We start from the raw sequence: 25,799 nt of genomic DNA, 5'->3' as shown, positions 1-25,799 counted from the left end.
AAACACTATTAAAGAGAATTAATTTCACTTTACTTTCAGAGTTTTATGAGATTTTAGGGCTCTCCTCTTCCATCCTATCTCATTCCACTGCTACTGTAAATTCTTTTAACCAGAAAATGTGCCTTTCCTCCCATATCAGGAAAGAAAAAAAGAATGACTAATCATCTTTTCTTTAGTATAGAGTCAATCAACTAATACAGAGAAACAACAGAACTTTAGAGATTTAAAAATATTTAGAGACCATGAAACTGGTCCAACTTCCTCAAGTTGCAAACAAGAAAAATGACTGACAGCCAGCTCTCTTATTTGGACAATATTTATTAACTTTTTTCACGATCAAGATAAAGGAGGGAACTCCAATACCTGAATCAATATGCACTAAACCAAACTTTTCTTTCAGTCTCTCAGGAATGTAAAACAGCTGATTTATTTTCTGGCTGTTTCTGTTCCTGGCAGATAATCCAAATTCAAACAATGGGAAATATGTAATAAAAATAACATTAATGAATGGCCTGACCATTTCATTTGTATAAACCGAGTTCTGTAATACTCAGCAATAGTCGTATTATGTGGTCACTTGCCAGTGAAAAGTAGAAAATTATTAAGGAACAGAGCTGGTTAAGAAAACCAAGATCATAAACAATCATGTATTTATTCACTTTTGAAATATTTAAAAAGCAGAAGGACAAAACCTTCACTTGGTGGTAATATACTGTATAGTCTTTGTTCTAAAATTCAAAAAAAGAGGAAGCTCAGCTAAGCAACAGATAACATTCGCAGAGTATTTTAATAAGTATAATCATTGGGTGTATTTATCCAACAATTTATGTAATGGTTAATTCCAAAAATATTATACATGTATTATTTTTATACTTTTGGATAGTTATAGAATGGGACATGGGTTCTAAACCACCGATATAATCTTAACTAAATAAGTTTATTTTATATCTGTTTCTACTTTTGGGGAGGACCAATTCTGCTTTAACCATGATTTTTATTGTCTGTGACCTCCTTCCCAAATTACACCTAATCAATAATTAACTGTACTTCACTTATAATCCCAACACCATTTAGAAAATGACATTTCAGTATACTTATTACAATCTCTTTCTAACCTCTTCTACCAGATGATCTTGCTCTTTTTGGAATGGATCACTTTTTTTAGCTGGCAAAGACCCTCCAAATGCACTACTCTTTGCAATATTTGATGATGAAGAGTCTTCCGCTTCAAATTCTGATGTTTTCTTAGAAACTGTTTCATTTTTCTCTCTAGGAGTCATCAACTTCGTGTCCTGAATAAGATAGACATGTAATGTTAAAACGTTAATAATTGTACCTGATCTTCATTGTACCTGATCTTCATTAATGTTAATCTATAAAAGGTTAACATTATTGTAAAATTAAATGTTCACTGGCACAGTTTAAAAATTCCAGTATTCCCATTTAGAAGTAATAACTAATGTGTAAACAGGAATGGTAGATAATGTGCACATACTAGGAAATGTGAAAATAGAAATTTAATTGGGATATCAACAAAAGTAAAGAATATTTTTATCATATGTGAGTATGGTCAGAATTAATTTTAAATTGTTTTAAAATGTACCTTTTCAAGTAGTGTAACACTGTTTCTATCTGATGGTGAAATGGGCTGCAACAGGAAAGAAGCAGGGCTAAAAGGAAAAAAAATTAATAAATCCAAGTTATGAGTAAGAAAGAATTCCATTCACTTGATGTATTTGAATATTCTAAGGAAACTGTCTGCCCCGTATCTGTCCGTTACGATTTCACTCAATTCGTCCCGGTCATCAAAAGGCAGTTTATTATTCTAGGGAAGTATAGTGACAATTAGAGCAGTACTTCAGCCCAATTTGTGTATCAGCCTCCCAAACTAATGAACATTTTCCTTACCCAGTATGTATTTTAAGTCAACAGCATTTTTTACAAGGGTTGGATGACTTGATGAACACTCAAAAACTTGAGTACAAGGTAAAAACAAATTCAATTAGGGACTTCCCTGGTGGCGCTGGGGTTAAGAATCTGTCTGCCAATGCAGGGGACATGGGTTTGATCCCTGGTTCGGGAAGATCCCACGTGCCGCAGAGCAACCAAGCCCGTGCGCCACAACTACTGAGCCCGAGTGCCACAACTACTGAAGCCCCTGCACCTAGAGCCCATGCTCTGCAGCAAGAGAAGCTGCCGCAATAAGCCCGCGCACCGCAACAAAGAGTAGCCCCGCTCGCCGCAACTAGAGAAAGCCCATGCGCAGCAACGAAGACCCAATGCAGCCAAAAATAAACAAATAAAAATAAATAAATTAAAGAAAAAAATTCAATTAACTAGAATCACATTATTACAATGTCCTCAGGCTTCAGACCACAGAAGCACTGTAGCAGAGACTAAGATTCTTTTGATATTTCAGGTCCAAAATCAATTTCTCTTATGCTGAATTTTCTATAGCAAATACATTACACTTACAGTAAAGTCATGAGGTTATTCAATTTGAATTTGCAGCATTCCACACATAGTGTTCCTTAATCTCTTAGATTCTCTTGCCCCTTTTGGTTAACGTGAAAACCTTATGCATCTTTTCACTATAATTACAAAGTAAGTTATTAAATTTTTTAAGCCTTCAAAGTAATGATAACTTTATTTATCTTCATCTTGAAAGTGCCTTCAAATTCAATCATGGATTGGGTCTGCTCACTGACCAAAAGCTTTTCTACTCTAGGTAAAATGGAGGCAGGATTACCACAGAAACCACCTTCAACATCAAGCATGCCAGTGTTTTTCTTTCCGTTCACAGACAGAAAAGTACAAAATTAACAACTTTGCAAATATTTTATATAATAGCAAATATGCCTTTCAAACTTTTTCAAATATGCCCTTCTTGAAATCTACCTTCCAAACATAATTCAAAATCACTGAAATCGCTCAAGTTTCAAATTCGCTTCGACAGGATATAATCTAGATATCTAAGGCAAAAGATTAGTGATTACTATCTAGTGTGATTTTATCCACATTCTTCCCCAAAATTGACGTTAAAATGATCAGAAAGCCCTCTGAAGCAGGGCCAGCAAGCTATGGACCAATGCCATTAAGATGCCACCAAAAGACTGGTGAGCTCCTTGAGGATGATGACTATGTCTTACCAAAGGCTATTCCCAAGTCCTAACACAGTGCCTGGCGCTTGGCAGTGCCACACGATGGATCAATGAATAAATGTCACTTGAAGATGAGGTTCTATAGATGCCACCAAATTTTTCTATCTGAATCATTCTTGCAGAGTCTCATAATAGAGAAAAACGGAACCACATTCTATACCTCCTCTCTCTCGTTTCTGAATTGGCAACATGCTATTAGCCTTGTTAATATCTCAATTCAAGTCAACTTCAAAGCAGCCCTGGCTCAGTCCTTACTCTCTACCCACTTGCCAGGCCAAAACTGAGGCCCATGAAATCCAGATAAAAAGGGTATTGATCCCACTGTGGAAATTAACCCTAAAAGCACTACCGAAAGAAAAAAGACATGCTTTTTATAGCAGCAAAAATTTTGAGGAAAACCTAAAGTCTAAAAATAAATGAAATGTTAAAAAGCTATTTTAAGTGGTAATATAATGTTAAGTAAATATACACACACACTTAAAAAAACTGCATTTATGCTATGTTAATGTTGAGAAAATTTTGTATTTTAGAATACAAGACTTTGGAATTGGAAATAAAGTCTAAAAAAGAACTTCGGAAAGAATCTGACAAGTGATTTATTGGAAATTGGAAATTTTAGCTAATTATTTTTTATTTTCATTTGTTGTTGTTGTTATAATATGTCTACAATTAACAGAGAAATAAAAAAAAGAGAAAGGAAATAACAAAATGAGATTAGAATTCAATTTCTAAGACTAAGGATGTTTGTTTGGAATGCATGCAAGATCATACTGCCCTATCTCTGAAATGTAGTAAAGGAGAAACCGTAGAGGTTAAAGGTCTAGAAGAACTGCATCACCACCACTAGAAATATCATGGAACCCTCCTTTCCAGAAACCACTGCAAAGAAAGGTAGTACCCACAGTGTACAGCAAAGGCATCACCAATCACTGAATTCTGATTGTAAGTATGGTGCAGCCTCCATGAGCTCACTCTGATCAAAATCAAGCCAGGAGATCTATGGAGAAGACTACTTATACTTTAGTACTTGTGAATGAAAACCACACGTGAAAGGGCAAACAACACACTTACCCTAAAAACTACATTCATCTCATGCTTTTTAACTGCATAATTATATTAACCATATCCACATATGAATTTCCCAATTAACTACACTGATACTGATGTAAGATGATGCCACTACAAATAAAATATTTAGTATAATAGCTGAACTACATGCCAAAAACGGTATTTCTTTAAGTGCAGTCTCTCCATGTTACACATGAAACATTTTATTACAAAATACCTTTTACAGTAAAGAATTCTGAGCAACATGTTTACTTCCATATCCCAGTAACTCAACTCTTTACCTCTCTTCTGTTCTCCTATTAGGCAGTCATAATCTTTCATTTCCCATTAAGCGTTTATCCCTCATCACCAAAAGCCTTCCTCTACCTCCTTTCAATATCCCAACCTATAAGTAAAATAAAGAGTGAAAAGACAGTTAAAAGATCCAAAAGCTTAGAAAAGGATAAATGTGGAAGTCAAAATTATTTAATACAGGGGCTTCCCTGGTGGTGCAATGGTTGAGAGTCCGCCTGCCGATGCAGGGGACACGGGTTCGTGCCCCGGTCCGGGAAGATCCCACATGCCACGGAGCAGCTGGGCCCATGAGCGATGGCCGCTGAGCCTGCGCGTCCGGAGCCTGTGCTCCGCAACGGGAGAGGCCACAGCAGTGAGAGGCCCGCGTACCGCAAAAACAAACAAACAAACAAAAACAAACAAACAAAAAATTATTTAACTCAACTTTTTCCTATATTAAGAGAATTCTATTTGAATTAAATTCTTAGGGGCTGAGCATCTGGCTCCTGTAGAATTCTGATAGTACATCTTAGTACAAAATTCTACTTCAAGAAAGAATCTTGAGGTTGAATGGAGTTCATAAATAAAATCAGATTTGTGAATTAATCTACTAACTCCATCAATCTTTAGTCCAACAAGAGACCTTAAATCAAAATATTTAATCTGTTCTCTGAAGGAAAGACAGACCAAAAACATAACTGAGATCGGGAAGCACCAACTACTTCCCTCTAAGAGGCATGCTTTAAGAACAATTGTGATAAGGGGGTAAAATTAGCAAGCCCAATAACTTTATAATTTCTTCACTTTACAAGGTCTTCACTGCAGATTTCATTCTATTTCTTTAGGTACTCAGAAAATCAACATCACACCCAGATCTAAGAACAAAAATAAAATTCTCCCACAAGTAGTGCTGACCTCCTATGAACCAGAAAATTTGCAGAGGAAACTGCCAATAGCATAATTTCACATGTAAGCTTTGACAATAGTTACGGTATTTCAACTTAATAACTTATTAAGAGTATACAGAATGAAGGGGGCCTCAAGTCATTTAAAATTTTCTTTTAGAATTATCCTAAATATTTTGTTTCCATATCTGTGCCTCATTAACATGGGGAAGTTGAACTGAAAATCGACTATTTAAATCAAAGGTTAATCAGAAAAAGCAAAATAATAAAGGAATCTATTTAGCATATCTGTGTTTGACTGCTACTTAATAATGTTTAGTTTCAATAAAGGACAAACACATTCACATTTAGTTTAGAGATTTCTGCTTTTATAATCTGGCATCAGTTTATTCAAGGGATAAATAGGATAATAGAGGAAAAAAGACAATAAATAAAGTAAGAATACTCCTAGTTACAACAAACTAGCTAGGTTCAGTTTTTTCATATGCTAAATTTTGGGATTAGATTGAATCAGAATTCTTCCCAAAAAAATTTTTTTTAAGTACAGAACTCTTTTTATCAAATGGCATATAAAGCCTCAATATATAGTACAGATAAAACAGAAGGCTGCTTAGGTTGAAGTGGGAAACGCTGGAACAGTCACAGGTTAAATTTGATTCATCCACAGCACCAGAGGGCGCTGCAGAACACAGACTGAAAACTACCAACTAGACTACCAACTAGATCATCTCAGAAGTCCCTAAACTCTTGGATTTAGTCGAACAGCCACAAGTGATTTCAAAGACGTTCACAGACACAAAAAGGCAAAAATTCCTAAACTTGCATTAAATAATTTTCACATATGTCTTTTTCTTCAAAAATTACATAATCCCCATGAGTCCCAACATTTAGATAAGAATAGAGGAAAAAAATGCCCTTGCATCAGAAATGTTGAATCTTTCCTGAAAACGTGGATCCGCAGTAGAAAAACACTGTCTGGTTAAGAGAAGAAAGTTACGAGCTATCTCACAGTGGAGAAGCTTGAAAGCTGGCTGAAGATGGGACTAAAATTAATTAAGAGAAAAAAAATCAATATGAAAATCAAATTTCTTTTACCTGTTGGCTAGATCACATTTAGTTTCCAGTATATCACTTGCCCTTCTGCAATCATCTTCCTGGGTATGTTGCTTACGTGTATCTAAAGGAATAGAAAAATTAATTACTCTTTAATTATGTTTGTACATTCTAATATTCAGAGATCTCTTGAAGTTATACAACAACCTCTAAACAGAAGAAAACAGAAAAATAAAATAAATGTTAAAGAAAAGGACAATTATTCAATTATTAAGTATAAAGTAGTATGCATGACAGTGACGGAGAATATGTACAATAGGCTTTTCTAGAAAGATAGCTCATACAAAGTTTCCCAAAAAGGGACAATCCATAATTCTCAAGTATTATATAGCCATGCTTCTTGTTTAAGTACACAGATAATGCAATTACCACATAAACCAGCCAAAAAGTTATACTACTTAGCATATTTTAGCCCAGCATCTATGACATCAGTCAACCTATGTATTTATTCTTCAACATATCATTTAATAACTATGTGTCATTACTGCACTAACAATAGGAAAAAGAAATTAAAAATGGAGACCTGTCTTCAAGGAGTCAGTACAGAATTATGGTATACTGCTACAGTATTATGACACAAGTATGCACAGAATGCAAGGAGGCAGAAAGGCACCCGGCCCAGAGTGGGGAACATGAAGAAGCCATGAAAGTACTAAGAGAATAAGTTGCATGTTTCGTGTGCCACAGCATAAGGTATATCTAGTGGAAGCATGATAGGCAATGAAATTGATGACAAAAGCCATGGCTATATTTCAAAGGATTTGATATTCCAGGAGCTCCTCTTCTTTCAACATGTTAGCTTCTGAAACACTATTTATACATGTGTCCAAAGTGTTACTGTGTAAGAAGCCAATGTGTATTCTATGTAAAGTTTTCCTTTTAATTCATCATAATGCCACCTCATAACATTTTCAATACCCTATGCTTTTGAACCTACTAATTATGATGGAGTTACTGTTATTTATAAAACATTCCAAAAGTAAGCACAAATACAACTATACCACAAGCTTAGTAGACAACCATTAACTAAAATGATGATGATATATTCAACATCTTGTTATAACCTATAATGTTAAAGAACTGAAAAAAAATATGTATGTGTATGTGTGTGTATACATATATATATATATGTTCCATTTCAGATCACTGAATCACTTTGCTGTACACCTGAAACATTGTAAATCAACTATACTTTAATTTTTAAATATTTTAAATTTAAAGATTTTTTAAAAATAAAAATGATGATGCATAACTTTAAACACCATCTGGTGGTGGTAGGCAGAGTTCATGCACATTTGTTCTGGTATGAAAGAAAGTCTGTAAGGTAAAAGCTGCTAAGTGAAAAAGCATCTAGAGCCTTTTTCTCTTTTCCAAAAGTGATAGGTGATCAAAAGTCACTGGTGGGTATTACACCAAGAGATGAAAAGGATCATATTTACATTACAGGAAGATCACTGATAGCCATTTGGAATACAGAACAGATAAACTATTGGAGGCAGAGTACCTAGTTAGAACACAATCACATGCAAGAAATGATGAAAACTAAACTTAAGATGCAAAGATAGCAAAGGAGGGCACAGTCATAATAGTGCATTTAGGAGGTTAAAACAAACTAAACTCACCACTACAAAGCAAACGAAACTAAAGTAGACACTGACTCCTACTGTAAAGACACTACAACTACTAAATAAAATGTAAGAAAAAAGGAAAGCCCAGAAGAATAAAAATCATCACATGACAGAACCGAAGACGGAAAGCACAACAAGCAGGGTAAACTTAAACTGAGAAACAAGGGCTCAATGAGGCAGGCTCCAGGGGCTGAACACAGGAGATTTAAATGCCTACATGGTAACAAGAAACATCATCTCAGGCCTCTCAGGCTGGGATCTGAGAGACCCACCATAAGACAAGACACTGCAAAGACTGCTCTGCCTCTAAAAAGGGATTATAAAAATTCTGCCAACTGGACAGGGAAAGCCTGCTGTCTACCTGGACTCCTTGGTGAAAAAAAAGTATAGAAGGAAGGAAGGAAAGATATCTAAAACCTAGCCTACTCAAAAGGAGGTGTGAAACCCATAATTATACTGGCTACTTGTTTTAGGAATCCCAAACCAAAGACATTAACTGCTCTAGTTCAAAAGAAATCCCTGGGACTCTTGGCCACTCTGTAGAGACCCTTCTGCAATCCTGGGCCCACATGACTCCTCCAGAGGTGGGGAACCCACTGAAGTTGAGATTTCATTCAAATATTTAAATATTATTATTTCAATAGAACATCAGCAGGCAGAGCATACCGGAGAAGTACCTGAAATGAAGAGATACTGGGAAAATTGATAAAGATAAAAATCAGTATATTTAAAATGATCAACAAAAAAGAAACAACAGGGGCCATAATGAAAGAAGATGACACCATGAAAAAGAATGGGTAGTTTTGAAAAAAGAAGCAAATAAAAAATACATTCATGAAAATTAAATACTAAATGGACAGGTCAAAAAGGAGATTAAACATTAATAAAGAGATAATTAGTGAACCATAGCGAGATACAAAGAAAATACCCAGAATGCAGGTCCAGAGTTACAAAGAGGTTATAAATATGAATGAGAAGTTATGAGATATGGGGGACAGAATTAGAAGTCCCAATAATATGAGGGATAAAAGAAAAGGACCAAAAGAATAAGAGAGGGGGGTAATATTACAAGAGATATTAGTGAATAAGTTTCCAGAACTGAAGAAAGATATGAGCCTTCACGCTGAATAAGCACACACAAGTTCCAAACAGGCTAAATAAAAACAAATCTACATTTAGACACAGCTCAATGAACCTGCATAATACAAAAATAAATAAGTCTTAAAAGCAACCAGAGATCAAAAATTACCTACAAATGAACGACAATTAGAGAGACAGCAAATGTTTCGAAAACAAAAGAAGGCAGAAAGCAATGAGATCATATTATTAAAGTCCCAAGGAAAAATAAGTGTTGATCTTGAATCCAAACTATCATTCATAAGTAAAAACAAAGATATTTTCAAAGAAAGACTAAGAGATCTTACTATTCAGGGTCTGTCACTAGAAGAAGTGAAAGATATACTTCAAGGTATACCTCTCAAAAGGAAGGAATAGAACAAAAGTAATACTGACCAAAAAAATCAGTAAATATATTGGTAAATCACACACAATGATTGTTAAAAAGAATTTCTATCAATGTCATTCTTTTTTTAATGGATAGGGCATTATCCTAGAATAAAAGTAAGAGGACAAAACAACCATATACAGTGAGTGAATCCTCCTTGGATCCTGGTTCAAAAACAAACATTTACAAAGAACATGTTGGGGGATAAGAGAAGTTTTATTTATAAACTTAAGAACAGCAGAACAGTATACGTATGGTTAGATTCAAAGTAAAATCATTTTTATAAACATACATCAGAATAAACTTAAGATTTAGGATAGTGGTTACCTCTGCAAATGCAGAATGAACAGTCAAGGCCAAGGGGTTAATATCCAAAATATACAAACAGCTCATACATATGAATATCACAAAAACAAACCCAATCAATGCATGCCGCAACTAAAAATTCACATGCCACAACTAAGGAGCCCGCAAACCATAACTAAGGAGCCCACCAGCCGCAACTAAGGAGCCCACCAGCCACAACTAAGGAGCACATGTGCCATAACTAAGGAGTCTGCCTGCTGCGACTAAGACCCGGTACAACCAAATAAATAAATAAAATATTTTTTTTAAAAGGGGCAGGGCTTCCCTGGTGGCGCAGTGGTTGAGAGTCCGCCTGCCAATGCAGGGCACATGGGTTCGTGCCCCTATCCGGGAAGATCCCACATGCCGTGGAGCCACTAGGCCTGTGAGCCATGGCCGCTGAGCCTGCGCGTCCGGAGCCTGTGCTCCACAATGGGAGAGGCCACAGCGGTGAGAGGCCCATGTACCACAAAACAAAAACAAAAACAAACAAAAAAAAAGGGCAGAAGATCTAAATAGACATTTCTCCAAAGAAGACATACAGATAGCCAACAGGCACATGAAAAGATGCTCAACATCACTAATTATTAGAGAAATGCAAATCAAAACCACAATGAGGTATCAACCTCACACTTGTTACAACGGCCCTCATCAAAAAGTCTACAAATAATAAATGCTGGAGAGGATGTGGAGAAAAGGGAACCCTCCTGCACTGTTGGGGGGAATATAAATTGGTGCAGCCACTATGGAGAACAGTATGGAGGGTCCTTAAAAATCTAAAAATAGAACTACCATATGATCCAGCAATTCCACTCCTGGGTATATGGGTGGGAAAAACGAAAACTCTGATTTGAAAAAACACATGCACTCCAATGTTCATAGCAGCACTATTTACAATAGTCAAGACATGGAAGCAACGCAAGTGCCATCAACAGATTATTAGCTTAAGAAGATGTGGCATATATACACACACATACACACACAATGGGTATTTCTCAGCCATACAAAAGTGAAATATTGCCACGGCAGCAACATGGATGGACCTAGAGAATATTATGCTTAGTGAAATAAGTCAGAGAAAAACACTATATGATATCACTTATATGCGAAATCTAAAAAATAATACAAATGAATTTATATACGAAACAGAAACAGACTCACAGACACAGAAAGCAAACTTACAGTTACCAAAGGGGAGAAGGAAGCGGGGGAAGGGACAAAGGAGTATGAGATTAACAGATAACAAACTACTTTAATACATAAAATAGATAAGCAACAGGATTTACTGTATAGCATAGGGAATTATAGCCAATATCATGTAATAGCCTATAATGGAATATAACCCGAAAAAAAAAAACCAAAATCACTATGCTCTGCACACCTGAAACTAAAATATTGTAAATCAACTATACTGCAATTTAAAAAAAAAAGAATACTCAAGGAAGGGTGGATACTCAAGGGTTAACTACACTAGTACTTTTTAAAAAAACTAAAGCAAATACTGCAAAGATTTGACAAGAGTGTTCAGTAAACAGGTATTTATAATATTCCTGTACTTAATAATGCTGAAATGTAATTTTTTAAAACTACTGAAAAGAAAAATCACTTCCAGCAAGATGTAATATGTAAGGTATAGGAGGGGAAAAGCTGTTGTACTTTAAGCAAAGTAAAGTGGTTTACTACAAAAAGTATAAAATAATGTTGAGGTTCCCCAGCCCAGACAAAGGCTCTAGAGGAAAAAAAAAAAAAGGAATCCCAAGAGTACAAACTGTGCAATGTGTGAAGGAAACGGTTACCCCCAAAGAGCCTATCAAACACTTTTAAAATGTGGACTTCTAACTAAACTTCATAAACAGACACAAATATTCCCTCACTCTGAAGGCGACATAGAAATCTCCAAATGGACGTGAGGACAATTTCATGGTTTCACAGGGCCTAAACTAAGTATGCCAAGAGTACAAAGGCCCTTTCCATGCTGAAGTGAGAACACAATGGCAACCAAATATGCCAAGAACTATCAAAGTAATTCTATCATCATAAGCAATGCTCTGTATCTGAAGATCTTTTTCATTCATCAAACTATGCAGTCTTTTGTGTCTACTCTTCTGCTGGCACCTATCCTTGACCCTTGCTCTCTGGTCTATGATCTTTCCCAACTAGTGTCCTCCCCACATACACCTGACTCCCAAAGCAATCACCTATCCTAGCTGTGTTCATCCTTTTTCTTCCTAAGTCCTGTGCTAACTGCTGCCATGACCGATGGCCTGCCTAAACTCAACTGTAGCCTATACTTATTACCTGCTCCAGATTGGCTACATAATTCGTACATTTTTTATTCATTTATCCCTCCACCTATCTACCTTACATTTACTGAACCCAATAAAAATTTCTTGTACACAAATACTAGGCAATTGGTGAAACTGAGTATGAAATTGATATTAGATATTGTAGAGAAATTAATTTTTTAGGTGTGATAATGGTATGAAATTTGAGGAAACTGAGATAATTATTAATTTTAGGTGTAACATTAATGTGGTAATTAAAGAGGAAAAAGTCCTTATTTTCATGGGAATGCATGCTGAAACAGAGTGAAGTGTTAAGGTCTCAGACTTACATCGTTTAGCAAACAAACATACACATTTAAAGCAAAAATCTCAACTGCTGAAACAAGCAACAGTTAAGTATTCAGGTAATTACTGTACTATTCTTTCATGTTAAAAACTTGTGGGCTTCTACACAAAACTTGTAAGTGAACATTTATAGCAGCATTACTCATAATAGCCAGATGGTGGAAATAACCCAAATGTCCATCAAAGGACAAACAGATCAACAAAATTCGATTCAATCATACAACAGAATGTATTCAAACAAAGTAATGAAGTATCGATACATGCTACAACTTGGATAAACCTTGAAAACACTGTGCAAAGTAAAAAGCTGTGCAACTGAAAGAAAGGAGACACAAAAAGCCTTATGTTAATGGAGGCTCATATGACTGAAATGCTTTGTGCATTTCACCACAGTAAATAACTGGGAAAAAAAAAACATGAAAGTTTATAAAAGAACTGTTATCACAGTGAGAAATATTAATGAGATTGAAGTTTAAAAGAGAAAAAATAACCAACCTGGAAGTGAAGCAGGGTACTGCAAAAGAATACTCTTCTCATATGCTTCTTCTGAGGCAGGATCAAACGAAAGGGGAGACATAGGTGGTAAAAGATCCACAGCCTTAAAACACAGAATTTGTTATTTTGAAATATACACACTTTACTCAGTACCACAGTAACAATACTAAGCAAACCTAGGAATGGATGGGTTTTTTTCCCTAACGAAGAAAGAATTAGCAAACATACAAATTATCCTGTAACTATTTTTAAACTAAGGAGTATGATATTAGGAACAAGAGGACTACTTTGCCCTCCAACTATGCCTCAAATGTAATAGTACCTAAAATAAAGAGGAATGTCTCAATTTCTTTTTTTTTAAATTGTAATCCTTACTATTACTGGCCAAAAACTCTGGACCTAAATCCTGTTGTCTTTGTTGAAAGATGAACCAACTGCATGGAAAGGTTTGAGATGCACTGGCAACAAAGTGAGACTTGCTCTTCACCGAGATCAGAAGTATTAAAAGGGGATTGCACATTGTCCTTGTTTGAGTCACTTATTAAATGCCACTCGGGACTTCTAGCCGGGGTGTGTCCCATGGAGACTCACCCCCACCCCCGCCATAGCTGTGAAGCTCAGAGCACTGCTTTGCAACAAACTAAATTCTCAACGTGTTCATAGGGACTGTGGGGCTTGGTCTTTGGTCAAAGGCTCAGCCATTCCGAGGAGTCCTACCATATTTTTGCTTCCTGCTCTAGTAGGTCTAGTGTCCTGGGTTTGGGGTGAGACATGTGGACTAGAGCTGTTAGATTGCACAGGGGACTGAGTGTTCTTCATGTTCTGCATCTTCGGGCATGCACAGACCCCCAGAGGATACGGTCCAGGTCCCTTCGCTCTGACGGGGAACTTTACCATGTCGAACTGCTGTGTTTACCATGTGCGTTTGTTACCTTTTCATCCTCATCTTTCTCATCAGAAACTTGTGGTTTTACTCTTTCAGGTTCTTTTACTTCTGGTCTCCGTTTGCTAGCTAGATGTTTGGGTTCACTTTTGTGTCTCTTTTCATCTTTGTCTTCTCCTTCATTCATTTCAGCCTGAGCTCCTCTGGGCCTCGCATCTCTGTCTGGCTCCTCCTTAGATTTCTGTTTAGGTGTTAGTCCTTCGGTTTGACTTCTGAGTCTCTTTTCTTCCTGGAGGTGACCAGGCTTTACTTTATCATCTCTTTCTTCTTCTTCTACGTGTGTTCCTGGTCTTACTCTTCCCGGTTCTTCTGCAGGGAGCAGTCCAGCAACTTGTTCTCTGGATGTAACTCTACGTCTCTTTTCCTCCTGGTCTTTTTCTTCTTCATCGACAGAATCATCTGATTTTGCTTTTTCAGTGTCTTCCTCAGGCTTCCGTTTGGCAGGGCTCCCTGTGAAATGAGATGTGACGGTGGTCTGCCTGGTAGTTTGCCTTGTAATCCTGGGGCTACATGAGACTTCAGATTTTGTTTCTCCATCGGACTTGCTTCTCCTGGGCATGCAGTTTGGAAACAGGTCTGGGGGACTTGTTCTTCTCTGCTATTTCCACTCTGTGGTCCTCACCACTTGTCTGGCTCCCGTTTTCTACACATCCATTCACTTCCTGACTGAAAGCATGAGCTCCGTTCTCCAAGGACAAATCTTTATTTAAAAGGGATTTGGGGCTTCCCTGGTGGTGCAGTGGTTGAGAGTCCGCCTGCCAATACAGGGAACGCGGGTTTGTGCCCCGGTCTGGGAAGATCCCACATGCCGCGGAGCGGCTGGGCCCGTGAGCCACAGCCGCTGAGTGTGCGCGTCCAGAGCCTGTGCTCCGCAACGGGAGAGGCCACAACAGTGAGAGGCCCGCGTACCGCAAAAAAAAAAAAAAAAAAAAAAAGGTATTTGACTTGTGCCAGGTAGCCCTCCTCTGATAATTCTTCTTTATGTAATTTGGTTTCCAAGTCACATAACTGATTCTTTATTTCTGTCTGCAGAAATTCATGCAAGAGATTCCACTTCTCCTTCATGCATTCCTTTTCTGCTAAACTATCTCTTTCCAAATCTTTGAGCCGGATGGTCTCGAGGATTTCGTGAGCAACATCGTGAGGTTTGTCGTAGACCGGCAGCGGCCACAGGTAGACAGCAGGCTCAGCCCCCACAGGCGACTTGAGCCTCAGCGCCAGCTTCTCCCCGATCTCATTTTCTTTTTAATGCAATCCACTGAATCTAAAAATATAAACTATATCACAACAGCAGCTTAATGAACATTCTAATATGTATTTAGAAAAATCACAGAAACCGAAATATTTGAACTTTAGGCTCAGATGCAAAGATGAGAAGCATACACACAATATAGCATTTCCAGGTCATTTGTACCATGATAAATCAAGAGTTTGCAAGAGATTAAACTACTCTCCAAAAGTCAAGTCAATATTACTTACTGGAGTCCAACCTTTTATTAGACTGAAAGGAGACAGGCCGAGAAATTCTTTCCAATTTTTATGCCATTCTTCTTGTTTTTCAACAATAGAATGTTTTATAGTTGAGACATCTTCTTTTATTTTATACCTGTAACGGCATAAAAAAGAACTTCATTCAAAACATGAATATATAAAAAGAAGCACTGAGAAAAAGTGTTGAAGTAAGAATATTATAGCTCGTAGAGAAAGGGCAGAAAGGATAACTGAAAGTTCAACCAATTCAGCACACCTAAATTGCATAAACTCTCCCATTGAGAGTTCAGAATCTAAAATACCTTGTTTCCTTTTAATACCAAATAGCAATCATACATCTGTACCCTATTTATCTTTAAAAATATTGGGTTGGCCAAAAAGTTCATTCGGGTTTTTCCCTAAGATGTTACCCAAACGAACTTTTTGGCCAATCCCATACAATTTTTTCCTGGTTCTGAACTCAAGTTGAAATTCTACTCCTACTCTCTATCCATTTCTAAAGAGAACCCATACCTCCCGGTCACCCTGCTCAATATAAACAAATTTTTTAAAACCTAGTTCTATTAGTAGACCCTACAAAAGAAAAGCTAGAGAAAAGTCAGAATTATTTGATAAAGAATTATCACTCAGGGCAAATAATATACTCCAGACAAAAGAAAACTACATTAATTTTCCTTGCTACTTCATGTGTCTCTCTAGAAGTTGGTGACATAAGGTTTTTGAGTACGAGTAAAATTTTCACACTTGTTTGCCAAAGCTACTGAGTTGTTAACTAAACAAGAGTTGTGCTGAGAAATTATCAAAACCACCCTACTCCTACCCCAGTGAAATAACAGAAGATCTTTCTAGTGTACCTCATATGCTTCAGATCTGACAATCTTTCTCTCTGAACTTTGGTCTCTTTTTCAAGGAAGTGAAGGTCTATTGTCAGTCTTGCTTGGTTAGCCTGACAATGTTCATATTTCATTACTTTCAAGACTTCATTTAATAACTGAATAACTGTTAAGAGATTCAATTTTCCAGCCTCATAAACATTTCCTATGTGCAACTGAAAAAAAAAAGTAGTGAACTATAGATTGTTAACATAGTAAAATGCTACAAAAATATATTTACATTTTTCACTATTATATAAAAAGGTTACCTTAAAAAAGAGTGGAAAAAAAAGAACGACTGTCTACCCAAAAATAAAACTATGTAAATAATTCTGGCCCAAAGAAAACTACTGTGGAAGAATTAACACACCATGCTATACTTGTATATCATGCAAAAAAGCTGAAACTAGAATAAAAGAAATGCAAATAAATGGAAAGCAAAATAAAGACTGAGGAGAAAGATCAGGTTTGGAGAAAGATCATGAATTCATGTTTTACCAAAAGTTGCAAATTAAAGGACCCCTAAACGTTGATTCCAAACTTAAGACATGTTTATTTGGCCTACACAGTTCCAATGTTTTAAAATCATCTGAATTAGTTGCTAATATTTTTTAAAATCACAGATTTCACACAAAATTAGTACCCCAAAGATCTCATCATTTCCTACTTTACCCCTATTGTTACACATAATTAGCATACTTCATCTATATAGTATTACCTGCCTAGCCCCTGTATGAATCTGAGTTTACAGATCCTGATTTTTATGTACTCTGAATTTGAAGTGCCTGACATGTTACCTATTAAAGTGAAAACTCTTCAGGGTCACAACAATATTTTATCTTTATATCCCCTTCACTATAATAATACCTGGCACATAGGAGATGCTCAAAAAATTTTAAGTTTACTAAGAAAAATAAACGTAGGCTATTCAGATGGAAATGTCCCATAAGCAAGTGGAAATAATTTGATGTAGTTTGAGTTGAAGGAGAGAGACTGGAAATACCACTCTGGTAATATTATTGTATAGGAGGCTGATGAAGCCATGGAATTGGGTAAGAAAATACAGATGGATTTATAATGTGGGAAAGAAAAGGGGCCATTAAAGGAACCATGGGGAACATGTTCATTTAAAAGTTAGAGAAAAAGGAACCAGTGGAAAACTGGAGACAGCAGTCTGAAACACCACAGGAAGACAACGACACTGAGGTCACAAAAGCTAAAGGAAGAAAACACTTTAAAACATTTAATACCATCAAGACGAAAGAAAAACAAGAGAAGAGTTTTTTAAAAGAAATTTAGCATTCAGGAGATCATTGGTGCTCTCTTTGAGAATTTATAAAAAACTAAGTACCATATCATCTTCCTACTAAGTACCTTCTACTCTCTACACTATATGATGTAGCGCCGTACAACGTTCGGACAATGAATAAAGGTCAATAGATGTGAATATAAACACCTTTAACAGTACCCCTCTTACCAGATATATTCACAAAGGTAAATTCTGAAAACAGTAGAAAAACACTGTGAGAAAAACAATATACAACATATAAAAAAATTCTGTGAAGGGAGTTTTCTCAAAGCTCCCTTAATTATCAAATGCTTACCTGACACATTTGTTTCTCAATTTTGTCAAGTAAGAGCCTTGGAATATTGATAGCAACATTAGTTCCATCTAAAGTATATTGGTTAACAACACTAAGGACTGAACTAACAACTTCTCTCTCTTTTTCCAAAACCATGAGTGTTTCATTCACTGAAGCCCACAAAGACCGAACCTTCAAAAACAGAGACAAAGGAATTATTAAAGTCTATACATAATCTATACATAAAGATATGTAAAATACAAATATATGCTCATTCCTAGGAACAAATTAGGTATTCCTGGAATGGCTTCTGGTAAGAAAAGTAACTATTTTAACAGTCTAAAAGCACTGATATTACTTTCAAGGGCATTTTAAAGAATTTCTCAGGAGAATCTAGCCCACTATGATTTGCAAAACATATCTAAGAAACCTTATACTTCGGAGATGCAATTAGCATTTCCTGTATTCTGATATGCCATCAGGGAAAATAAAAGATTTTCAGGAGAAAATAAAAACACTCACATCAATTTTAAGAGTCATTCAAGTTTCAAAAAGTTAAAATGTTGAAAACCATGCATTAACCTATGTTTATTAAATCACATAAAAGAATGTTCACAGCACTATTTGTAATACTCAAAAACTGCAATCAACCCAAAGAACTACCTTGAATAAAAAGTATACTTTCCTTTAATCATAAAATAGAACATTATACAGCAATGAGAATGAACACATACAACAGCATGGATAAAACAGCATGAGTGAAAGAAGTCGAACACAAAAGAATATATTCTATACACTCCCCATTTACACAAAGTTCAAGAACGGGCAAAATTAATCTTTAGCATAGGAAGTGAGGATAGAGCTTCCCTGGTGGTGCAGTGGTTAAGAATCCGCCTGCCAATGCAGGGGACACGGGTTCGATCCCTGGTCCAGGAAGATCCCACATGCCGCGGAGCAACTAAGCCCGTGCGCCACAACTACTGAGCCTGCACTCTGGAGGCCGCGAGCCACAACTACTGAGCCCACATGCCACAACTACTGAAGCCTGTGTGCCTAGAGCCCATGCTCTGCAACTAGAGAAGCCACCGCAATGAGAAGCCCACACCCACACATCACAACAAAGAGTAGCCCCCACTCGCCACAACTAGAGAAAGCCTGCATGCAGCAATGAGGACCCAATACAGCCAAAAATAAATAAAATGAATTAATTTTTAAAAAACAAACAAAAAAAGAAGTGAGGATAGTGTTTACTCTTGGAAGGAAATGGTCATGAAAGAAAGGGGGCTCAATGCTCCTGGGGTGACGGTAACATTCTGTTTCTTTAACTGGATGCTGGTTACACGGATGTGTCCACTTTGTGAATTTTGTCAAGCTTCACACTTACGATTTTTGCACGTCTTTATATGTATGTTATGCCTCAAAAGAATTTACTTAAGTGGGAAAGAGGAGGGGAAATACACTAATTATATTTGTGTTAGTGTCTGTGTCTTCTCACAGTACAAAGTAAAGTTGTTTCCCCAAAGGAAGACTCATTGGCTGGCCATCTAAAGATCTCATAGGATGGCATTTCCTTGGTGAACATACAAAGATCCAGGATCTGGTTCTCAGATTTTTCAAATCTAGAAAGTTTACCTTCTCAATGGCTCAAAGTTGACTGGACTCAGGGAAAACTGAACATTACCCAAACTCAAGAGAGACTGCTATGAAAACTCCTAACGGGTTTCATACCAACCTAACCTATTAAGCCTACAATCAAAGATACTACATTCAGCGATAGGAATATTCATATTCACTAAACTGGAAGCTCCATAAAGGAAGTGACTCTGCCTGTTTTCTTCAGTGCTCTAGTCCGTAATATCTAGAAGAATGCCTAGCAAATGGCAGTTGATCAATAAATATTCACTGAATTAATGAATAATTACTACCTGAGGAGGGCACTCACCTTTTCCAGTGACAAAGTGCCTAAAAAGCCAAATTAATACCCCAAGGCAGCTTGGTGACCATGGAATCAAAAGAGCTTGAGAGACATTTCATCCAAACACAAAGGTATAAGAAAACACTCCTACCCACATTTGTTAAAGCCAACCTCTGAAAGCCTCAGATCATTTATATCTGCCAGATTCCTCTCTACTGCCATGTCAGCCTCAACATGACTTCTCATCGTTCTTCCATACTTACCATCTGCCTTCACGTAATGTATTTTATTAGATAAATATTACTGATTAAGTTAGAATCAAGCTGAATTTTCCCTGCTGGCATGAAAGATTTTAAATTAACCAAATTTAAACTGGTTAATTTAAAACTGCTTTTGTATATATTTAGTCTGATAGATTATAAGCTAATTTTTCCATTATATTCAAGTGTTCTAAAGGCACCCTGTTAATACTTTTATACATATGTCACTTATAATGAGTAAAAAAAAGAAAAACAAAAACACTGCTACAAAGAGAGATATACGAGTTCAATTAAGTAAACACTGCATAACACAAAAGAAAGATTAAATTCCTCCCTTCAAAAGTTGTCTTGGGGCTTCCCTGGTGGCGCAGTGGTTGAGAGTCTGCCTGTGGATGCAGGGGACACGGGTTCGTTCCCCGGTCCGGGAAGATCCCACATGCCACGGAGCAGCTGGGCCCGTGAGCCATGGCCACTGAGCCTGCGCGTCCGGAGCCTGTGCTCCGCGGCAGGAGAGGCCACAACAGTGAGAGGCCCGCGTAACCACAAAAAAAAAAAAAAAAAAAAAAGTCTCTCAGAAAGAGAAGTTAAGGGAACAATCCCATTCACCATTGCAACAAAAAGAATAAAATACCTAGGAATAAACCTACCTAAGAAGGTAGAAGAACTGTACTCAGAGAACTATAAGACACTGATGAAAGAAATTAAAGATGACACAAACAGATGAAGAGATATACCATATTCTTGGATTGGAAGAAACAACATTGTGAAAATGACTATACTACCCAAAGTAATTGACAGATTCAATGCAATCCCTATCAAATTACCAATAGCACTTCTCACAGAATTAGAACAAAAGTTTACAATTTGTATGGAAACACAAAAGACTCCGAATAGCCAAAGCAAACTTGAGAAAGAAAAATGGACCCGGAGGAATCAGGCTCCCTGACTTCAGACTATACTACAAAGCTACAGTAATCAAGACAATATGGTAGTGGCACAAAAAGAGAAATATCGATCAATGGAACAGGATAGAAAGCCCACAGATAAACCCACTCACCTACGGTCAGATAATCTATGCCAAAGGAAGCAAGGATATACAATGGAGAAAAGACAATCTCTTCAATAAACAGTGCTGGGAAAACTGGACATGTAAAAGAATGAAATTAGAACACTGCCTAACACCATACACAAATAAACTCAAAATGGATTAAAGACCTAAATGTGAGACCAGACACTATAAAACTCTTAAACAGGAAGAACACTCTGACATAAACCACAGCAAGATCTTTTTTGACCCACCTCCTAGAGTAATGGAAATAAAAACAAAAATAAACAAATGGGACCTAATGAAACTTGAAAGCTCTTGCACAGCAAAGGACCTAATGAAACTTGAAAGCTCTTGCACAGCAAAGGAAACAAACAAGACGAAAAGACAACCCTCAGAATGGGAGAAAATATTTGCAAACAAATTAATGGACAAAGGAATAATCTCCAAAATATATATACAGCTCATGCAGCTCAATATTAAAAAAACAAACAACCCAATTAAAAAATGGGCAGAAGACCTAAATAGACATTTCTCCAAAGAAGACATACAGATGGCCAAGAGGCACATGAAAAGCTGCTCAACACCACTAATTATTAGAGAAATGTAAATCAAAACTACAATGAAGTATCACTTCACACCGGTTAGAATGGGCATCATCAGAAAATCTATAAACAATAAGTGCTGGAGAGGGTGTGGAGAAAAGGGAACCCTCTTGCACTGTTGGTGGGAATGTAAAATGATACAGCCACTATGGAGAACAGTATGGAGGTTCCTTAAAAAACTAAAAACAGAATTACCATATGACCCAGCAATCCCACTACTGGGCATATACTCAGAGAAAACCATAATTCAAAAAGACACATGCACCCCAATGTTCACTGCAGCACTATTTACAACAGCCAGGTCATGGAAGCAACCTAAACGCCCATCAACAGATGAATGGATAAAGAAGATGTGGTACATATATACAATGAATTATTACTCAGCCATAAAAAGGAACGAAACTGGGTCATTTGTAGAGACGTGGAAGGACCTAGAGACTGTCTTACATGGAGTGAAGTAAGCCAGAAAGAGAAAAACAAATATACATTAACACATACATGTGGAATCTAGAAAAATGGTACAGATGAACCAGTATGCAAGGCAGAAATAGAGACACAGATGTAGGGAACAAACATATGGACACCAAGGGGGGAATGGGGGGTGGGGTGCGATGAACTGGGAGATCGGGATTGACATATATACACTATATGTATAAAATACATAACTAATAAGAACGTGTTGTATAAAAAATAAGTAAAATAAAATTCAAAAAAAAAGTCTCACCTTTTGAATTTTCTCTTGTATATTACTTTGGTCATCATAGGGTTCCATTCTAGTTAAAAATTAAATAATCTCATTAGTCAATAAAAAAACCATATGGTAATTTACCATCCAAAGAGCTAATTAATCTGCAAACCCACCTGCTAACAACCACCTATTAAAAGCAAAAGTAAAATTCAAGCTCAAAGCTATCATAATTTATTAGAAGAACTGGACTAGGAATCAGAATTATGTTCTCATCCTATTATCAACCAGCTATTGATACGTTATTTTAACTAATCTCAGTTTCCTTACCGGTAACATGCAGGAAGCTAAACTAGTATCTCAAGGAACTTTCCACTCTAAAAGTCACTTACTTTTTTATCTCGTTTTGCTGTCCTATACATTCTGATCTCAAATTCTGTATTTGTTTAACTGATAATCTGGAAGAAAACATACAAAATGACAACTGTAAATCTATTACAACTAACTAGTATAGCCCGCTTTGATATTTTCCCTCATTTCATATCTTTGCTCAAGGCCTCTGATGACTACTCTTCCAATTATACCCAGCAGACAGTCATAAAGGGACTCCAGACTCCCTTTAAGACTTACAGGAGTGGTCTAACATATAGGCGGCTATTGAAATGGACCAGGACTTCTTGGCTCATACACTCTCTGACTTCAAGTAAAAATGTTGGAAGTCAGTTAAGACTACTCTGCTCTCTTATCCTTATCTCACATACCATGGGGATAATTTTAAATGTTACCTAAAACAGGCAACATTGTAGTTTTAAGGAGATGTCAAAGGATTCTGTAGCTTTGGGAATAGAAAACAGCATTTAAAAAGTTATCTTACTATAGTTGTTTATAATTGTAAAAAATTGGACACAATTTATGTCTAGAGAGTAAGAACCTTGCTTGTCTTGTTTAATGCTGTAGGACTAGTGTATAACTAATATCCAGCACACAGAAGTAACTCAAGAAAGAAAAGTGCTGAATAGATGAATGTAAATGTAAGACAGTATAAAATGGCTAAAGAAACTATGGAATACCTCTTCAACTAAGACACTAAGTAGAAATTAAAAGTAATACATTATGGCAGTATGGAAAAATTTATAGAATGAAATATTAAGAGAAAAAAGGATACAAAATAGAATGAGCACTATAATTACAGCTTAAAAATTTATTTCCATGTTTAAAAGAAAAAGCACCTAAAGAAATTGAGTTTTTGAACTAAAATGATATCTTCCTTTTCTCTAAATTTTCATTTACAGTATGCCTAAAGTTATAAAACATTTTATTCAGAAGTTATCAGGCTTTAAAATGGGAAGATAGGGGCTTCCCTGGCGGCACAGTGGTTGAGAGTCTGCCAAGATGCCCTGGTCTGGGTTCATGCCCTGGTCTGGGAAGATCCCACATGCCACGGAGCAGCTGGGCCCGTGAGCCATGGCTGCTGAGCCTGCGCGTCCAGAGCCTGTGCTCTGCAACGGGAGAGGCCACAACAATGAGAGGCCCGCGTACCGAGGGGGGAAAAAAAAAAAAAGGAAAGATAACAGCCAGGGGGTTTTGAGGTAGACATGAATTATTGCCATTGAAAGAATACTGATGAGGGACTTCCCTGGTGGCGCAGTGGTTAAGAATCTGCCTGCCAGTAGAGGGGACACGGGTTCGAGCCCTGGTCCGGGATGATCCCACATGCTGCGGAGCAACTAAGCCCATGTGCCACAACTACTGAGCCCACATGCCACAACTACTGAAGCCCACACGCCTAGAACCCATGCTCCACAACAAGAGAAGCCACCGCAATGAACAGCCCGTGCACCACAATGAAGAGTAGCCCCCACTCACCACAACTAGAGAAAGCCCGCGCACAGCAACGAAGACCCAACGCAGCCAAAAATAAATTAAATAAATAAATAAGTATTGATAGAATTAAAAATAAAGTGCATACACCAATGGGTTAAAAAAAAGAAAGGATACTGATGACATTTGTTCATAAAGAAAGGAATTTACATTTTCTAACTATCAAAGTATTACTTACTGTGCATTTTCCTGGTATTTTCGGGTAACATAATCTTCTCTTTGCAAAATTTGTAAAAATCTGTTACGTGCTACGTGGCATCTGGCAATGCACTTGTGCAAATCTTGTGGCTTTATGTTAAATGTCTCTGTAAAATGTACAGAAGAATCTACACAGAACACAAATAAAATATACAAAACTTAGACGTACAAGCTAATAAATATAAAAGTGTGAGATTACTGAGAGATTAACAACCTCATTTAACTAACAACTCCTTAAGATCTGGCATGCCACATACACAAAAAGATACAACTAATTTCAGCAAAAGCAAGGATGACCTATTTTTAAATGAGGCAATAAAAAAGGATATCTGAAGTTGAGTTATTTTACATAATTAAAAATTCTCAGAGTCCATGTGCCCCAAGTAATTCTTATTATCACAGCGTGATACATCCATGAACAAATACATCATCACACATAAGCAACTTCTCAACTGATCTTTTAACAACAAAGGAAGAAAATCAATTAAAAGAGATGAGGTGAGATCACATCACCTTCATTGCTTCATTGCTTCGTACTTTTCTTCCTAGTAAGATCAACAGGACAAGACAACCAAATAAAACCAATCTCTATTTCTCAAGTAATTCTTGGCTATGTTACTAATGATCAAAGCAGACCCTGACAACAATCCATCTAAACATTTGAGAGTCCAGGTTTTCACGTGTAATAAAATGTAATAAATCCTACTTTAAGATGGCTCAATACAATAAAGGTGGATATTCTGGAAAATAGTGACCCCACACCATACTAAACATTGTAAATCCAGGCCCTAGATTACCCGCAAAGAAATAACCAAAACGCCTAAATATTTAACAGGGGATGAGTTCGCTGGATGTAGAAGTCACCTAGAGACTGAATATGTTGAATGAAACTGCTTTAAACGAGAAATATGACAACCCATGCTTAAAAGCCTTATGTACAATAAATCTTGCCAAATCCAAATACACATAATTCATATAAAATAGTTTGGGTTACATGTAACTGGAATAAATCTAACAGAAAAGCTGGTAAAATGCTTATGTTACATTAAATTTAAAATACGTAGGGCTTCCCTGGTGGCGCAGTAGTTGAGAGTCCGCCTGCCGATGCGGGGGACACGGGTTCGTGCCCCGGTCCAGGAAGATCCCACATGCTGCGGAGTGGCTGGGCCCATGAGCCATGGCTGCTGAGCCTGCGCGTC

The 25,799-nt window shown here is 36.9% G+C and overlaps 1 protein-coding gene, 1 non-coding gene and 1 pseudogene across 3 annotated transcripts in view; all 3 read right to left on the bottom strand.

Annotated features, from left to right (window-relative positions):
* HAUS6 (HAUS augmin like complex subunit 6) overlaps positions 1–25,799 on the bottom strand; it is a 43,532-nt gene that overhangs the window by 9,522 nt on the left and 8,211 nt on the right. The window contains exons 5-14 of one of the 2 annotated variants that reach the window (XM_019934878.3): positions 24,581–24,728; positions 22,914–22,979; positions 22,561–22,609; positions 18,033–18,203; positions 16,411–16,604; positions 15,545–15,671; positions 13,123–13,225; positions 6,503–6,584; positions 1,604–1,670; positions 1,116–1,292 (exon numbers count right to left, since the gene is read on the bottom strand). In XM_019934878.3, the coding sequence (XP_019790437.2) occupies positions 1,116–1,292; positions 1,604–1,670; positions 6,503–6,584; positions 13,123–13,225; positions 15,545–15,671; positions 16,411–16,604; positions 18,033–18,203; positions 22,561–22,609; positions 22,914–22,979; positions 24,581–24,728 (1,184 nt within the window). The remainder of the gene's footprint in view (positions 1–1,115; positions 1,293–1,603; positions 1,671–6,502; positions 6,585–13,122; positions 13,226–15,544; positions 15,672–16,410; positions 16,605–18,032; positions 18,204–22,560; positions 22,610–22,913; positions 22,980–24,580; positions 24,729–25,799) is intronic. The other variant, XM_019934879.3, reaches the window with a different exon arrangement.
* LOC117312843 (small Cajal body-specific RNA 8) lies at positions 1,753–1,886 on the bottom strand. Its single transcript, XR_004527249.1, has one exon.
* On the bottom strand, positions 13,232–15,473 carry LOC141278918 (DNA (cytosine-5)-methyltransferase 1 pseudogene; annotated as a pseudogene).

The sequence above is a fragment of the Tursiops truncatus genome, chromosome 6 (assembly GCF_011762595.2).
Source record: "Tursiops truncatus isolate mTurTru1 chromosome 6, mTurTru1.mat.Y, whole genome shotgun sequence".
NCBI classification, from domain to species: Eukaryota; Metazoa; Chordata; class Mammalia; order Artiodactyla; family Delphinidae; genus Tursiops; species Tursiops truncatus.
The sequence above is the reverse complement of the archived record's forward strand: the minus strand, read 5'-3'. Positions and strand labels throughout refer to the sequence as shown.